General features: G+C 33.0%; 2 protein-coding genes across 2 annotated transcripts; both read left to right on the forward strand.

The window, feature by feature from the left end:
• Positions 1-8,448: 8,448 nt before the first annotated feature.
• LOC21402956 (exopolygalacturonase) lies at positions 8,449-10,603 on the forward strand. The gene is made up of 4 exons (XM_010114509.2): positions 8,449-8,618; positions 8,711-9,022; positions 9,191-9,706; positions 10,164-10,603. Exons 1-4 carry the CDS (start codon positions 8,499-8,501, stop codon positions 10,398-10,400), a joined length of 1,185 nt encoding a protein of 394 aa, XP_010112811.1. The 5' UTR covers positions 8,449-8,498; the 3' UTR covers positions 10,401-10,603.
• Positions 10,604-13,537: 2,934 nt separating this feature from the next.
• On the forward strand, positions 13,538-16,021 carry LOC21402957 (protein GAMETE EXPRESSED 1). Its single transcript, XM_010114510.1, has 6 exons — positions 13,538-14,016; positions 14,198-14,785; positions 15,017-15,143; positions 15,234-15,420; positions 15,502-15,649; positions 15,757-16,021. Exons 1-6 carry the CDS (start codon positions 13,538-13,540, stop codon positions 16,019-16,021), a joined length of 1,794 nt encoding a protein of 597 aa, XP_010112812.1.
• Positions 16,022-17,230: the final 1,209 nt, after the last annotated feature.

A 17,230-nucleotide genomic window follows, 5' to 3' on the forward strand; every position in this document is an offset into this window, starting at 1 on the left:
CGAAATTATAGACATTAATTACTTCTAAACTGCGAAGTGTCCATTTGATATAGTCATTACATATAGATCAATCCTCCATAAATAATTCATAATTAAAGTCAGGTAGAATATGTTAACCTCTCTAATTATATTTGCATCCTTGAGTACCATTGATTCTCTAATGGATAGTAATTCATAAAACACATTCATGAACCAGAGCACTCTTACTAATCCAAGTACCGAATCAACACTCAAGAGAATTATTTATCTACTTCTTTCTCAAGAAGGAATGGATTCCATCTCGTATAATAACATTCCCAGCTACCTATTTCATTATGTCTCCAAAATACAAGGAATAGGATTCAGGGTCTCGGAACCCGTACCGAGTAAATCAAAAGACATAAATCCATAAATAGGAGTTTGTTAAGAACTCAGGATTAAGATCATCCTATATATGACCATCGGTAGACTCAATTAGAATTTCTATGTTTAACGAAAATTATTAGAAATTCATATTGTGTTTGTGTCCTTGTTCCACATAATCTTATTATGCGAAATACACTCATTCAATATCTCACCATATTAACAGTGCGGATAACACCGTTCCATTCTAAATGAGAATGACATGTATTAATAATGTTTTAATTAAAGATTCCGAACTTTAATTAAATTCATTATGAACAATGTTTTTGATTATTATCCTTAAACACTATCCTCTCATATATAACACTTATATACTATGTTTAAGGTTACATAAACAATCACAGAATTTTCATTTGATATTCATAAAATATTAATAAATATATGCACATAAAATGATGAATAAACTCTTTTATTAATTAAATAATAAATATCCTATTACGTCTCATGCTTCTAGGACACTATTCCCAACATGTTTAACAGAGAATGAAAGTAAGGGACACGATTGTATGCGACACAATCAATGAACAATTAAGTAACAAAACTGAAAGTAGTACTTACTCAATGAACTGTTGAATTTCTGGACAGTTCTGTAGTACGTATCAGTCAGCTTTCTCTCGCAAATGAGTATCCAAAGTGATGAGGGTCATCTTCCTAATTGGCCGACAGTGAGTTTCGAATACATAAATCTTTTTAACAGTACGATCTTCATCGTCTACCCAATTTCTAGCCAGTCGGTTAAATCGTGTTTCAACTCCAGTTAAATACAATTAACAAAAAGTCAGAGCTTTGTTCACAATGTATGCCTCAGCAATTGAACCCTCAGGACGTGCACGATTCTTGACATATTTCTTTAACAATCCAAGAAAACGTTCAAACGGATACATCCATCTTAAGTGAACTGGTCCTCCTCGAATGGCTTCTTCAGGCAAGTGTATAACTAAATGTACCATTATATCAAAAAATGCATGAGGAAAAATTATTTCTAACTTGCAAAAAATAAGCACAATATTTTGTTGAGCTTTCTCTAAATCACTTTTTCGCAATATCCTTGAGCATATTAACTCGAAAAAATTACTTAATTATGTTGTTGCATCAATGATCTCTTTCTTCATGAATGGTCATATCATTGTTGGCAATAATCGCTACATTATGATGTGACAGTCATGTAATTTTAGCCCAGTAATTTTATTCTTCCCTTCGGTCACGTTTTTTTTTTTTTTTTTTTTTTAAATTTGAAGCAAATCCATCAGGAAACCTTACTGATTTTAAAAAATCACAAAAACTTTTTACCGTCGTCTGGAGATAGTGTATAAGATGCATGTGGTTTCATCCAACGATCACCGTCTTTGTACAAATGCAACTCCTTGCGCACCCCCATATGTTGCAGATCGATTCTCGCTTTGTCCGTATCCTTACTTTTATTGTCAATGTCTAGAATTGTGCCCAATAAGTTGTCACATACATTCTTCCAATATGCATGACATCTAAGTTGTGACGTAACGACAATGACTTTCAATAAGGCAACTCCCAAAAGATACTCTTCTTTGTCCAATTAAGCTCGCTTGCATGTCTTTTCCGCTTCTTACCACCATACTTTTCATGTTTACCAGGCATTCTGAGGGACACATTTTGTAACTGAGCTAAGATTTGGTGAACAGATTTTCGAGCTGATGGAGGTCGTTTCTCAACCTTACCATCAAACTTTTTATTTTTTCTCATCCCATGTTTAATAGCAAGCCATTGCCGATGGCCAACAAAATAAGTCTTACTTGTTATCCTCTTTGAAGGGGTTGCATCATTGCAAGTTAGGCATGCTAAATAGCCCTGACCACTCCATCCAGATAAACTACTACGAGCAGGAAAATCATTAACTGTCATGAGCAACATAGCCTGCATATGAAATGATGTATTCGAAACTGCGTCACGTACAATTACTCCTTCATTCCACAAATCTTTTAGCTCATCCACAAAGGGCCTTAAAAAGACATCCATATCCTTTCCGGGTGCATTTGGGCAAGGAATCAACAATGTCAACATCTTATGAGGATCCTTAGTGCATAACCACGGAGGTAAATTGTAGGCCGTTAAAACCACCGGCCACATACTGTATGAGAGGCTCATGTTCCCGAAAGGATTGAAACCATCAGCGGCCAACCCCAAGTGAACATTTTGCGGCTCACGTGAAAACTCAAGATACTTTTCATCTACCTCCTTCCATTCATTACCATTGACTAAATGACGCTTTAAATCCTCATCATTTGAATGCCCATGCTGGTGCCATGTCATATCTTTAGCTGTGTGACGAGAACCGTACAAACGCTTCAATCGATCTGTTAATGGGAAATAACGTAGTACTTTCCAAGGCACTTGTTTAGTACCATTTGTCTTTTTTTTTCTTCCAACGAGATGTTTTACATATGGGACACGTTTGTAGATCAGCGTTCTCCTTCCAAAACAAAGCACAATCATACCTGCAAACATGAATTGTTTCATAACCCAGTCCAAGTTTACTCATAAGCTTCTTCGACTCATAATGAGAAGAAGGTAACTTCACATCCGGGAATGCATCTTTCAATAGATTTAACAGAGCATCCATACACTCATTAGGCCACTTGTATAACACTTTTAAATGCATCAATTTCACTAAGAAATTTAAAGATGAATACTTAGTGCAGCCCGGATACAATCCCACCTGGAGCTCAGAAAGTAGATCCTTAAATTCAACGTACTGTGCATCTTCTAGATCCACATGCGTCTCATCCAACATTTCATGTTCATCATTAATCCCAGCAACGTCTTCTAAGACTGCAAACATCTCGTCTACTGGTTGATTAACTATTGGGTCGACACCTGAAACCGCTTCTATTTCACCATGATGAATTCATGTACTATACAATGGATCAAAACCAAATCGATGTATATGCCCTCTCATAGTATCTACTAGATGCATTTCATGGTTTCTATATTTCACATAAGGACATCTGATATGGCTAATTGAAGTTGCAGAATTTTTGGCGACATCAATAAAAGCAGATAACCCATTCCAATATTCATTCGACAATCGGTTCCTCAAATAAATCCAACTTTTGTCAATCGACATTTCAACTATAAACAGTAACAGACATAACAATTTATTAATGTGTTTAATTGATTTTAATTTTACTCTTTATTAACACAATTAAATTTTATTAATTAAAGTTTGTTAATGAACTTATTAAAATTCTCGTTTTCTAACTAAATTTCGGCAGCATAACGGCTTATTTTTCATATGATCCAAAAATCAAAACCTGCAGAAAAACAACTTTAAATGATTTCGGCACACTATAGCTGCAAGATGTGCCACCCAAAACAAGAATCATAAACATATACTAAATTTCAAAAATATAAGAAAATCATAATTCAAATATTGTCATCATAATCCCGAATTCATACAACCAAAAACTACAACAATTTTAAACTAAATAAATATAAAAAACTCACAAAGTTTAAACCCACTAAACGGGGGCTGAAAATAACATGATTACGTCCGAGGAACCGTGCAAACAGTGACGAAGGTGAAAAATTAAATGCCTTCATCAAATTAAAACATCGAACATAATTTTCAAACATCAAAATTAACATTTTATTAACAGCTAGAGTAACATATAGACACAATTCTTGATTAATCAATGCAAGTTTAAATTTTCACATTCTCAGAACCATAAAAAATGACTAAATTCAAACAAAAATCCATAACATTTTCTATTTTCTATTTCCTTCTTCTATTTTCTCGGCAAGTAACAACAATCCCTAACAAAAATCCTTAAAAATCCCTAACATTCTTCGAATCAATGCAAGTAACCAAACAAAAAAAAAATTTACAAAAAGAAAAAAAAGTAAAAACCCAAACCTGAAATTCTGGCGGGAGCGGGGCGGCAGGAGCGGGGTCGGTGGCCGGAGAGGGGAACAAGAGAGAAGGGAGCGGAAGAGAGAGAGAGAGAGAGAGAGAGAGAGAGAGAGAGAGAAAAGGGAAGAGAGAGAAGGGGGGAGAGAGAAAGGAAGAGAGAGAGAAGACGGCCGGCGGCGGGGGAGGCGGAGGCGGGGGCGGCGGTGGCGGTGAGGGGAAGAAGAGGCAGAGAGAGAGACTGAAACCGTCGGGGGGAAAATGAAGAGGAAGCTAGGGTATATTAGATTAGACTTATTTGCGATGACATTGTCGTCGTAAATACCCCACATCTGGAAATTATTTACAACGACATAATGTAGTCGCAAATAATCATTTTCCCGCGTTTAGTTCTTGGTCAAATCTGTAAAGCTTATTTACGATGACAAGAGAAAATATCATCACAAATAGAGTGATACTATTTGCGACGACATCTATCGTCGCAAATAATAAGATATTTGCGACTACACGTCGTCGCAAAAAATAGATTCCCTTCGGCGGCAAAAATCCGCGCCAAAACTACTTGCGACGACATTAAACTTATTAGCGACGACATGCTTAATTAATTTAACGGGGAGTAATTGCGACGACATGTCGTCGTAAATATTATATTATTTACGACGATATATGTCAGCGCAATTAATATCGTCGCAAATGGCCTTTATTGTTGTAATATATAAGCATCTGTAAACCCCTACAAACAAAATCAATACTATAAATAATCAACGAGAAACAATAAAAACAAAGAGAATTTCCCCATAATCCCCAAATTATAAGAGAATATAATCCTCAAATTGCAAGAGAATATAAGGAAAATAAAATAAAATAAAATAATGCCACCAACGTGGCAATGAAAGAAGTTTGACTTTGGACTTTTTTAGAGTACATGTACGCAACTAGCTTTTAATCTGGTACGTGAAAGGACAATAATCTTTATTGTACACCAAATAATTTCTGTTCGTCTAATTACTATCGGATGATTGTCATTTTAAGACTACCATTAGTCTAAAAAAGGCCGGTGCAAGTTCTCAAATTATAAATTCTGTAACTTTCTTTTTATGTTTTTCGTTATTATTTTTTGCTTAACTTTTTATGCTCATCAGTTTGTAACTTTATTTTCATTTATTTAAGTTGTTTGTTAGGTGTTTAATCAACTTTGAAGTAATTTAGAGTTTATATACCTTTTTTAGATTTATGGATGTTAATTCTTGCTTTATGTTTTCAATTGTAGTATTTAAATTTATCAAAAAGATCTAACAAATAGGTTGAACAGATAAATAAAAAAATAAAAAAATGTACAAAATGCTCAATTGTAGAAAATTAATTGGTCCAATTCAATCCAAACCTACCTTAATCGGATTGGATTGGATGATACATTCGTAATTTGATTGGATTAGATGTAATTTTTCAAAAACTGATCTTTGATTGATCTTTGATTGAATCCGTTGTTATATGACCAAAATAAATTGGATTGGATTGGATTGGATGAATGCCTATGCAAATCTAGTGCAACTTTCTCAATTGCTCAATCTTTCTTGCTATGACTCTTCTCAAAGTCAACTTGTGAGGGCACTGATAAATTTTCTGTTGGTCTTTAATTAACGGAAAAATTGTAAAACTATCCTTTTATAATAGTGATCTTTCTATATTGACCTCTTTAATCTTATAACTGTCCTTTTGTTACCATAGATCAACTTAAAGAAAATGCGCAATGCTGAATAAACGGGACAATATTAATTTCACATTTATGAGAGAATAGAGAACCTTGTGATCTAGCCTAAGTGCAAAAATTTCTTAATTTAATCTTCTTCTAATCCTTTTTGGCTATGGTTTTCTTTTCTCTAAATTGCTACATGAAAACTCACCACTTAGTGCTCTCGGTACTATCAGTTGGCACCATACCTGGTGTAGACTATCCGTGTGGACGTTTTCATACAGTCCAAAAGTACTATATATAAAACCATAAAGACATTTCATTTTTTTATTTTTTTTTTATTTTTAGGATTTATGGAGTTAGCAAAGAGACCAAATTGACCAACACAATCTAAGTTTCGGAAAAACTATTCAATTCGATCCAACTCTTAATCAATTTAATATCATTATTAATTCTCTGAGTGAGTTCTATTAATACTTTAATGGATGATTTATTTATGAACAAATCTTAATAGGATAATTTATGTTATTATTTCGATATCAAATATCAAATTAACACTGTAATGGGATATCATTAATCTTCATATCGAAGTTATGGAGTTCATATATATGAAATAGTGTTCCAGCTATTCATGATATTATTTCTCCAAAATACGCAAGGTTTATTTATTTTCGAATAAATTTCACTCATTACTATATCAGAAGACCTAATCTATGAATGTGAGTTCACCAAATTTTGATAAGTTCGAAGACTAACTCAGTACACCAAATTTTGATAAGTTCGGGCACTAACTGTTTGCCATTCTAAACTATGGGGATCAAACTGACACAATCTCTAATTTTCGGGGCTAAATTTGAAATTAATGCTTAAGTTTTTCATAGTTGTTTTTTTAATCATAGTTGTTCTTTTTTTTTTTTTTTTTTTTATTATTTTTTTTTTTTTTTTTTTTTTTTTTTTTTTCATTTTATGTGATGATCTTTTTGCAATAAGAAATTTTAATTTAAAGAGATATGAAGAGTAAAGAAGGGTGTGTGAATATAACCGCATACCCACCAATACACATAGACACATGATGGGATGTGAAAATTGGTAAACTTTAAATGCATTATTTTAAGATTTTTATTCTTTACTCTTAATTAATACCCTTTTGACTAAAAGATATTAATTTAAGAAACATGCATTTTAAAGGATATTTGTCTTTTTTTTTCTCTTTTTTTTTTTCTTTACTAGTTGTAGTGTTAAGATTGTTCTTAATGAACTTAAACAAAAGGGGCAATAAACATAAAAAAAAATTATTTATTTTTTGTTTTTTTGTTTATATTTGTTTACTCTTCATTTTTTTTAATTAATTGTGTCGCCTTTTTTCTTTTTTCATTTTGTTTATTTATTTCACCATTTTCATTTTTTATAATTTCGATTGATCAAGGTTTTTTTTTCTAGGGTGTTTTTATTTTTTTTGTGCCGCTTCATGTGCTATTTTATTGCACTTTCATTTCTTATTGTGTCCAATTAATATTCAATTAATTATATAATGCGACTCAGTTGTTTTTTTTTTTTCATTTATTATTTTGTTTATTATTTTTTTGCGACTCAGTTGTCTTTTGTTTTTCATTTACTTTTTTGTTGTTTTTTAATCGTTTATTTTACAATTTTTTTTCTTTGCTTATTCCATTCGGACGCTTTTACAGAATGACTTCTCTATTCCAAGTTAATGAAATCCACTATTGAACTTTTTTTTTCCTTAAAAAAAAAAAAAGCTCTGCCCCAATAATTCAAAAGTAATGTGAGGAATTGTAATAATCTTAAAAAAGGAATACAATATTAATAGTTAAGAAAATTATATTTTCGACAAATCAAGATTAAAATTAGGTGGGGGTATAAGAGAGTTAAATTAGGTATTATAAATTTTATCTATTAAAGGATAGATTTTTTCATATCTTTATTTTAGAAATATTAATTATTAGAACTACTCTATCTATTATTATGGTACTTTCCCTTTTCCTTTTTTTCCCCAAAAGATCTATGCAATATGGAACTTTCTTGTTCTCTTCGAAAAAGAAATCAGCGTTAATTAAGGGTTTTCCCTCACTCCGACCGGAATCGCATTGTAGATCGCTCGCAGTGCCAACATTCCGTTGTGCAAATACACCACCGATCGAGAATGGCTTCTTCCCAACCACGGAAGGAATCCATTGAGGAAGGGAAGACAAACGCAAATATGGCAAGTTAGACTTAATTGTTTGAGGGAGAGAATGTAATGCTAATTTTAGATAAAATGACCCAACTCATTGGTGCAAGTCTAATTATGCTAATTTTAGATAAAGGGGCCCAATTCATTGGTGTAATTAACTCTGATAAATTTAGTAACAATTTGTTCAGAATTAGGCATAGAACTCAATATATAAAGGAAAGGAAACCACAACCCAATTCGTCATTCGTCAAAAGACAATTCCAAAGGGAAAAAAAAAAACAAAAAAACAAAAAACAAAAACGTTGTCGAAAAGAGAAATCACATGCAGGATGGGTGTGCGATTAAACGTGGCTGCAATGACCTTGTTGGTGTTGTTTGCATCCCATGCAAACGCCCAAGTCTTCGACGTAACAGCGAATGGTGCGAAACCCAACGCCGATAGCACTCAAGTAAGTCCTAATTGATTAATTGTAAAAAATCATGGAATAAATTTGTAAAAAATGATGATAAACTTGGATATGTTTTTCGTGTGTACTTTTAGGCCTTGTTGACCACATGGAAAGAGGCTTGTGCATCGGCAACAAGAAGTAAAATAGTGGTGCCGAAAGGGGTATTCAAGGTAACACAAGCACTATTTCAGGGACCTTGCAAGGCTCCCATTGAGTTCAATCTGCAAGGGACATTGCAAGCCCCACCTGTCGGCGGCGGTTTCAAAGGCGGCGATACCTGGATTGGCTTCGAGCACGTCGACTTCCTTACTGTTTCCGGTAACGGAGTTTTCGACGGCCAGGGAAAGTCAGCTTGGGGTAAAAAATGCGACCATACCGAGTATTGCGGCAAGCAGCTTCCCATTGTAAGCTTCTTATTTATTTTCTTTAAGGGCAAAAAATAAAAATAAAAACCGAGAGAGAGAAAGCAGTACTCCATGCTTATTTATTCTCAAAGTTAAACGTAAAAATTAAAATTTTCACGAGTGCTCAACCTAATTAGTTATATTGAAAAAAAAAAAATTATTAAACAGAATCTCAGATTTGACTTCGTCACCAATTCCCTAGTCCAAGATGTGACCACCCTGGACAGCAAGCAATTCCACGTCAACGTTTTGGGATGTAAGAACGTAACGTTCCACAATTTCCATGTCATTGCACCGGAAAACAGTGTCAACACAGATGGAATCCACATTGGTCGCTCGACTGACATCAAAATTCTCAACTCAATCATCCAAACCGGCGACGATTGTGTGTCGATCGGCGACGGCAGCAAGCAAATCTACCTCACCCAGGTCACGTGCGGTCCCGGACATGGATTTGGCATAGGAAGCCTTGGAAAGTACTTAAACGAGCTGCCTGTTCAGGGAATATTTGTCACTGGTTGCACTCTCAAGAACACCCTGAACGGAGTCAGAATTAAGACTTGGCCAAACTCCTATCCCGGAACTGCTTCAGACATACATTTCGCGGACATAACAATGGAGAATGTGGGCAATCCTGTGTTGATTGACCAAGAGTACTGTCCATGGAACCAGTGCAACCTTAAGGTACTAATTATTTACGGTTTATAACTTTGATCCTGCCATAATTTCTTGACGAAAAAAGGCTATTAACATAAGATAATTCACGATGAATGCTAAGAACCACCGCATGCCAAGTAGTTGAACATAATTAAGGATCATTAGGTCAAACGATATATAGTAAGGGTGAGAGGAGATTTGGATCTGAAAAGGTGCAGATTCTATCCCGTATTGTATAAAAAAAAAGCAGTTGAACATAAATGTCACATAATAATAACAATAAAAATTACTACGTGCATGAATACCAAATTATTCTTATGCGACAGTTTAAATACATTGCATAAAAAGTTGGTTTACTTTAGTGCTTTTAAAAAGTTAAAATATTTCTTTAAAATAATATCTTAAATGACATGTGTGTGCATATATATATATATATATATATATATATGGTGGTTATATAAATTGTACTCATGATCATTATCAGGTTCCGTCCAAAGTTAAGCTCAGCAACATCAGCTTCAAGAAGATCCATGGCACAAGTTCAACTCCTCTTGCAGTCAATCTTGTGTGCAGCTCAGGAGCTCCTTGTCAAAACGTGGTGATTCAAGACATTAATCTGAAATACAGTGGAAGCCAAGGCCCAATTACTTCTAAATGCAAGAATGTCAAGCCCACCGTCGGCGGCGTACAGAACCCAGCGGCCTGCATCACTTCTGCTTAATTGATACAAGTTGACTACTTAGTTTTTCACATTTTTCAGTTGAAAAATAAGTCAGCTATACTATGAAGGACACAAATATAAAGTTACTTTTTATTTGTGTTTTGTTTTTTTTTTGGGTCCCTTTCATGCTCAATAGCCTATATAGGACATACTGTTGTTATGTATTCAAAAACTGCTGAGAAATTATTATAAAATAAAGTTAATATGAGAGCCTTTATAATCGATTGAAAATATATACGGTCCATTCTCTGTCTTTATTTTGTTCCCTTTTATTGTTTTATGGGGTTTCTTTTTTCTTTTTTCTTTCAAATCTCCCGTATATGCCTTTTAGATTATACTCGATTTGGATTTAGTATTTTGTGGGGAAGATATGAATAACTATACGTCCACTTAACAGCACTTATTGAGTATTTTTAGTTTAATTATGAGCATATAATACATACACAAATATTACTACCCAATTTCGAGATCTTTTATAGGCTTATAAAATAAATATAAAAGTAAAAAAAGAAGATTCTCTAAACAAAATTGGTACTGACTAAAGCTCCCTTCTCGCTGTAAGTTTCCAACTCAATTTATTTAATGAAAAGAAAATTATTAAAAAGAAATGAAAGGGTATATTTAACAAAATAGACCTACAAAATTTCTTATTTTATACTTTTACTATTACTTTTTTTCCATGAATTTAGTTTTATTGAATAAATTTACTTTATTAACTTTTTAAGAATTTAAAAGGTTCCTTTTTTTAGATATCACTTATCATAATTTCTATAGAATTATTTTGTTAGACGTGTTAATTATGCTTTTTTGTCCTTTTTTTGAACTTTCGATATTTAGAAGAAGAAATTATTCATTAGACCCGGCATTAATTATATGATATCATCATTCTTATGCACTACAACTGTCTAATAAATATGTGCTTAACATTTGGATCAATTGTTTTTTTTTATTATTTTGAATTCATTATTTGGACTATTTTTTAATATTCTTTATCTAATCATCTTTTTTCTTTCAATATTCATGAGTTTAATTATTTAGTTAAATGCTTAAATACTACATCTAAATCTATTATGTTAATCCATTAAAAAAAATCTAGTATATTAATTGATTTTAAATAGCCTTATTATTCTTTTTTTGAAAAGAAAATAACCTTACGTTTGTTGCTTATAAAACTTTTGTTGTTGCAGTACCAAATTCTCCACGCCTCTCATAACGAAACTTTTTTTTTTCCTTTTGTTTTTAATTGCTTTCATGTATATATTTACTCATTTATTTATTTTGAAGAAAGGTTGCTGTTTTTTCTTTTGTCCAAGTTTCCTAAATGCATTTTAGGTGTAGAAATAATATTTTTCTAAGCATTAAAAATATTATTAATTGAAATTGATTTATATAAATGGTGGTTTTATTTACACACCCGTTTTCACTCTCTACACCCCTTTCTAAATGCACACCCCACTTAATTTTAAAATGATTATATTGACTTTCTGCATTCCCCTATTATTTCCAAATATACCGCAAACTATTTCAATAAAAATATTTATTAACCAATTCATTTTTTTGTTTTGTTTTCACAATCGCCATTTTATTTTAATTTAATGTTATCATTTCTATATCTTTTCTTTTTTTATGAAGCCTTTTTTCATACATAATGAAATTTGCTATAACATGTTTTTTAGAAAAATAAAATATATTAATTTTAAAAAATAAAAATCATAATAGCACAAACAATAATAAAAAAAGTAAATAAAAAAAACGCAACAAAGAGAATTTCATCTTTAAGACATTAGTCCCGTTATGTTAAAACGCAGATTTTGGCTAAGTTTTTTATGTGTATTTGCAGGTAGAAATTTTTATATAATTTCTGTTGTTAATACAATCTCAAGAGGAAGGGTCATTGAATCCTTCTCTCTTTTCATGAATTTCTTTTTCCTTTGTTTTACATGGTTGTCGCGTTAACAACAATCATCATACAACATATAGCGAGAAAATTTAACATAACTTTATATGTTTTTTTTTTTTTTTGAAATACTCATCCAAATAAGAAAATTAATTTTTTTTTATAGATATCAAGATAGCAATAGTTTATAAATTGGAGATATAACATGTTGGGTGTGGGGAGAAAAAAAAAAAAAAAAACCTATTCTCAGTTCCCTTTTTATTATAAAAATTCAATTAAGTAACTAAAAAAAGAAAAAAAAAAAAGAGTTCATTTTCTTAAAAAAAAAAACGCAAACGCAAACAGTATTTTTTTTAAAACTTATTATATATATATATATATATATTAGGACATAATCTACCATATTTTTTCAGAAAAAAAATACCATAATGTCTTTTTAATTGTGACATTCTTTTTTGTCTTTAATCCCTTCTTATTTTCTATTTTCCCTTTTTCCGTGTTTAGCTTTTGAGATTTCGCGTGTCGGTTAATTTTCCAAACACCTGATATTTCTATAATCGCGACCTTTCCATCCTATAAATACGGTTCCCGTCTCTTTCATTTTCTTGTTCACAAAGTTTCACTGTTGCCTTCACACCTTGCATATCCAATACGTACGTTCTTTCAATATTACTTCTTTCCCTGTTTCTTTTTACAGTGATTTTCTTGTTTTTTTTTATCTGTTTCTTCGGTTTCAGTGTAATTCCCTCCCGTTTATGAAGTAAAATTAGCGAAATTTAACAAACAAAACATAGTATTTGAAAAATGTTTTTCATTTTCTTTTTGCATGTAAAACAGAGTATGTATAATATATCCAATAAAAACCACTTAGATACATACATATATATATATATATATTTATATATATATATACACACACACACACACACACACACACACATATTCCGTTTGTGATTTGTATTCAGATACATTATTAATAGTCGTGTTATAACTGCAGTTTTATATTGTGTAATTTTTCTCATATGGAACTGCACCGCGTTTCTGTTTTTAACACCATTTAAGTTCTTTTACTCTGTTTTACTAAATATGTGACCCATGGTATTTTGCTTATCAAAAATATAACAATCCATTATAGACTCCTTGTAAAGCAGGGAATTTAAAAGAATACTGATAAACTCTTTTTTTTTTTCCCTGAATCACAGAATCAATAAGAAAACTCGAAAAGAAGAGAGGAAAAAAAATGGGAAGTTATAAGTTTCTGCTTCTTCTGCTGATCTTACTCTCATTTTCAAGCTCTGGTATGCCATTGTTTTGGTCTTCTTCTTCTTCTGCTTCTCAGAACCCGGGAGAAAATGCTGCACTATCCGGTTTAATTGACGTGGCTGCTGAATTCTCTATTGATGCGCTCAACGACGACAAGGGAGTCGAGAGGCTCAAGAATGCGCAAAGAAAACTAGTTGGTTCCAAATCATGCTGGCATGGAGCTTATCAAGGGATATTCGGGGCGTGCTCCGAAATCGCCGCGGATGACAGCGAGAAGAGGAAGAGGTTTGCTTGGGATCTAAGTAACTGCTTCCAAAAGGACTCTGGAAGGCCTTCTTTTCCTTCTTGCCGGGCCAACTCTCCCATGAAAGATTGCCTTGAGAAATTGGACAATAATGCTATTCATACTTACCGCGGATTTTTCCTTGAGACCAACTCCATTTGTCATCAGCTACAGTTGAGTACTACTATATTGCCTTGTTGATCTTAAATCTTGTAATTGTACTTTAAATTCCTTTTTATAATGTCCACATATTTGAAAAATTTGGAATCTTCATTCAATAACATAGTGTTAGGCATATCGAGTTCCTCGTCCTGACGGGAAAAATCACTTTGGTACTCTGTGTTTTGTTTGTAGGTCGGATATATTCAGGCGTCAAACAGAGAGACTGGTGAATGATTTGAAAAGGTCGGCAACATATGCAGAGAAAAAGCTGGAAACAATAGAAGAGAAATCAGAAAATTTGTTGCAGGACACTAAAGACATCCATAATTCTTTGAGTTCAATAGATGAACAGACCCAACAAGTGGCTCAGACAACAAGCAAAATCGGGAATTACGTTGCGGAGATTTCAAAGCAGTCGGAGGCGGCGTTTGAGCAATCCGAGAAAATCTCGTCTTCCCAAATGGAGTTGCAAAAGGGGCAAGACGTGATGAAGGAGAAAATGGAAGAAGGGATTGTTATGCTTCATGATTCTTACCATAATCTTGACAAGGAAATAGGAAGTTTGAGAGATGAGACTGTGCAAATAGAGAGAGAAATAACTAGAATTGGAGATACTATGTCTACTAAGATTAACATTCTTCATAACAAGGCTGACGATATAGAAAACCTTGCAGGGATTTCCTTGGAAAAGCAAAAAGAACTTCTGCAAGGGCAATCTGAAGCTCTTGGTGGGCTTCAGTTGCTCACTAAATTTCAGTCTCAAGCATTGGAAGAGAGCAGGTAGAACAAAATATTAAATTGCAATAACAAATGCTTTTTTTTTGTTTTTTTTGTTTTATGCATTTGATAGTGAAATGAACAAGTGGAGATCTCCTCAAGAGGTTGTTTAAAAGAATCTCTACCGTTCGTTTTACTTATCGAAGCCGAAAAGAGGGAAATTAGTGGTAACAAGGATTTAGAATTTCTGGAAAACTAGTGCACCAACCAGTCGTCTGTTTTTGTAAATTTCAGGGATGTTTTGCAGCAACTGACGAATTTCGGTCATGAACAACAAAAAGAGCTTCTTCGGCGACAGGAGGATCTTCAACGAGCACATGATCATCTGTTTGAGAATTCCAATTCCATGTTGTCAGCACAGGTGAATTACTGCTCCAGAAAACATCTCATCATGCAGTGTCTGAACAAATTTCTTAATGGTTTCCTCACCCTTTTTTTTTTCCATGCACAGGAAACTTTCGAAAAAAAGCAGGCAGCCCTTTTCATAGCTCTGGATAAGCTCTTCGCTTTGCACAATGCGTTGCTGCTCGAGTCACGGCTAATCAAAGCTTTCTTTCTGTATTCCATTTCTATGTTTGTTCTCTACATGTTCACAAGTACTAAGCAAACATACACAATCAGACACAGGCTTTACATTGGTATGTGCTCCATAATTCTTTCATATCATTCTCTCTGTTATTCTTAACATGTCCACCAATCATTTTTCTTTTTTTTTTCAGGTCTATGTGCTCAATTCTTGATTGAAGTCGCGATACTTCGATTCGCAACGACTGGTATCGAGCAGCAAACATGGTTGATCAATCTAGTGAGGTCCCTCTTTGTGCTTCTAGCCACGGTTCAGATATTACATGCTATTTTCACGTACAGGTAAGTTAAGAGCATGACAATCAACAGAGAGAAAGCATTTTTTATTTTCTTTTTTTTGCCCTCATACAACAAATGTCTAATGACGATTGTCCTTGGAAAATTCTTAGAGACTATGAAATGCTGAACTACGTTATGCTGAAGAACCTAACAGAGGAGGTAAACAACATGCGGCGAAAAGCGGAGTTGTGTTCGCAAACTGAGAGCGAGGTTGATTGGTCTACTTGGGTTGACAGTGAGATATTAGATGGAGTAGACAATCTCCAAGATCCGGATTATCTTGCACTTGGATATGAAGGAGAAGTTGTTGGAGAGAATTCAAATGCAACTTCTTCGGTTACTACTAGATACAATCTCCGGACTAGGCGTCACTGAATCTTATGCATGACATTTCTACAAGTGAAAATGATTGAGTGAATAAATGAAAATTTTCAACTGTATTATTCTCCTATGCACTTGATTTTAATGTTTGACCTTTGGAGCTCCACAAAATGATAATATGAGCTCTTTATTTTTCTTTATTTTTTTTCTTTTTTCATTTTAAATTTGGGGTGTGGGATTCAATTCTACAATTTATGGAGTCATATGTGAAATTATCACTAGACTGCGCGTGCAACAATTGTGATTTTTTTTTTAATGTAACCAAAATATGAGCTTTGTTTATTTTTTGAGAATGAGAATATGAGTTGTTTACTATCTAGACATTAGACTAAATATTCTCTCAGAAAATTCTCATAATAGAAATGATTGTACATTTTTTAATGGAAAAACAAATCAATATGCACCCGTAAATTCAGGGAAGAGAAACTATTGCACTTCTTTTTACAAAAGCAAAACAGAACGTCACTAAAAATGTTTTGGCTTTCAATCATACAAAACCAACCAAATAATGCTAAAAATAAAAGATATAAAAAAATATTGAATTGAGAGTCACTAGTATATTTGTGACCCCTTTTTGCGAGAGAAAAGAATCTATCTTATTACCTCCTATTTCTTGAGGTTGCTCCAACGAAACGTTTCGTTGGAATTTGTTTTTTGTCTATTTTTCTTTTGGTTTTTTTTTTCTCTCTTTTTGTCTGCTGTTCTTTTGTTATTTTTAACTTTTAGGGACAAACGGAGACAATCTCTAGTTTTTGATAATTAATTTTGAGATTAACCATTGTTTTAAAAGATCTCTCGCATGCAGAGCGCGTTCTTTTTCCTCACTCTTTCTCTATTATACATTTTTTTTTCTTTCCCTAAATGTGACCCTCATAATTATTGGCATGTTTAGTTCATAAGTTTAAACAAGAGAAGTTTGAACATAAAATTATGAAGGAAAGAATTTATCTTATTACCTCTCATAACCGAAGAATGGGTTTTTTGAGGCTGCTCAAACGAAACGTTTCATTGGATTTTTCTTTTTTTGTCTACTTTTTATTTTTTGGGTTTTTTTCTCTCTTTTTGTCTACTGTTCTTTTGGTCTTTTTTTTTTTTTTTTGATACAATAGGAGGGGAGAATGCCACTACTTTTAAATGGGGTTTAGGGTGACTTGAACTCAACCTATAGTTGGGGTGGAAGTGCTTACAACTAAATGAGTTGTC

This window comes from Morus notabilis, unplaced genomic scaffold (assembly GCF_000414095.1).
Source record: "Morus notabilis unplaced genomic scaffold, ASM41409v2 Scaffold24, whole genome shotgun sequence".
Classification (NCBI taxonomy): Eukaryota; Viridiplantae; Streptophyta; class Magnoliopsida; order Rosales; family Moraceae; genus Morus; species Morus notabilis.

Excerpts from the sequence above, each read along its gene's own strand:
- LOC21402957 (XM_010114510.1), top strand. The coding sequence starts at position 13,538 with ATGGGAAGTTATAAGTTTCTGCTTCTTCTGCTGATCTTACTCTCATTT. Across the intron at positions 14,017-14,197 it reads TCCATTTGTCATCAGCTACA|GTCGGATATATTCAGGCGTC; the intron begins GTTGAGTACTAC and ends TTTTGTTTGTAG. Across the intron at positions 15,650-15,756 it reads CATGCTATTTTCACGTACAG|AGACTATGAAATGCTGAACT; the intron begins GTAAGTTAAGAG and ends GAAAATTCTTAG.
- LOC21402956 (XM_010114509.2), top strand. The coding sequence starts at position 8,499 with ATGGGTGTGCGATTAAACGTGGCTGCAATGACCTTGTTGGTGTTGTTT. Across the intron at positions 8,619-8,710 it reads CCAACGCCGATAGCACTCAA|GCCTTGTTGACCACATGGAA; the intron begins GTAAGTCCTAAT and ends GTGTACTTTTAG. Across the intron at positions 9,023-9,190 it reads GCGGCAAGCAGCTTCCCATT|AATCTCAGATTTGACTTCGT; the intron begins GTAAGCTTCTTA and ends ATTATTAAACAG.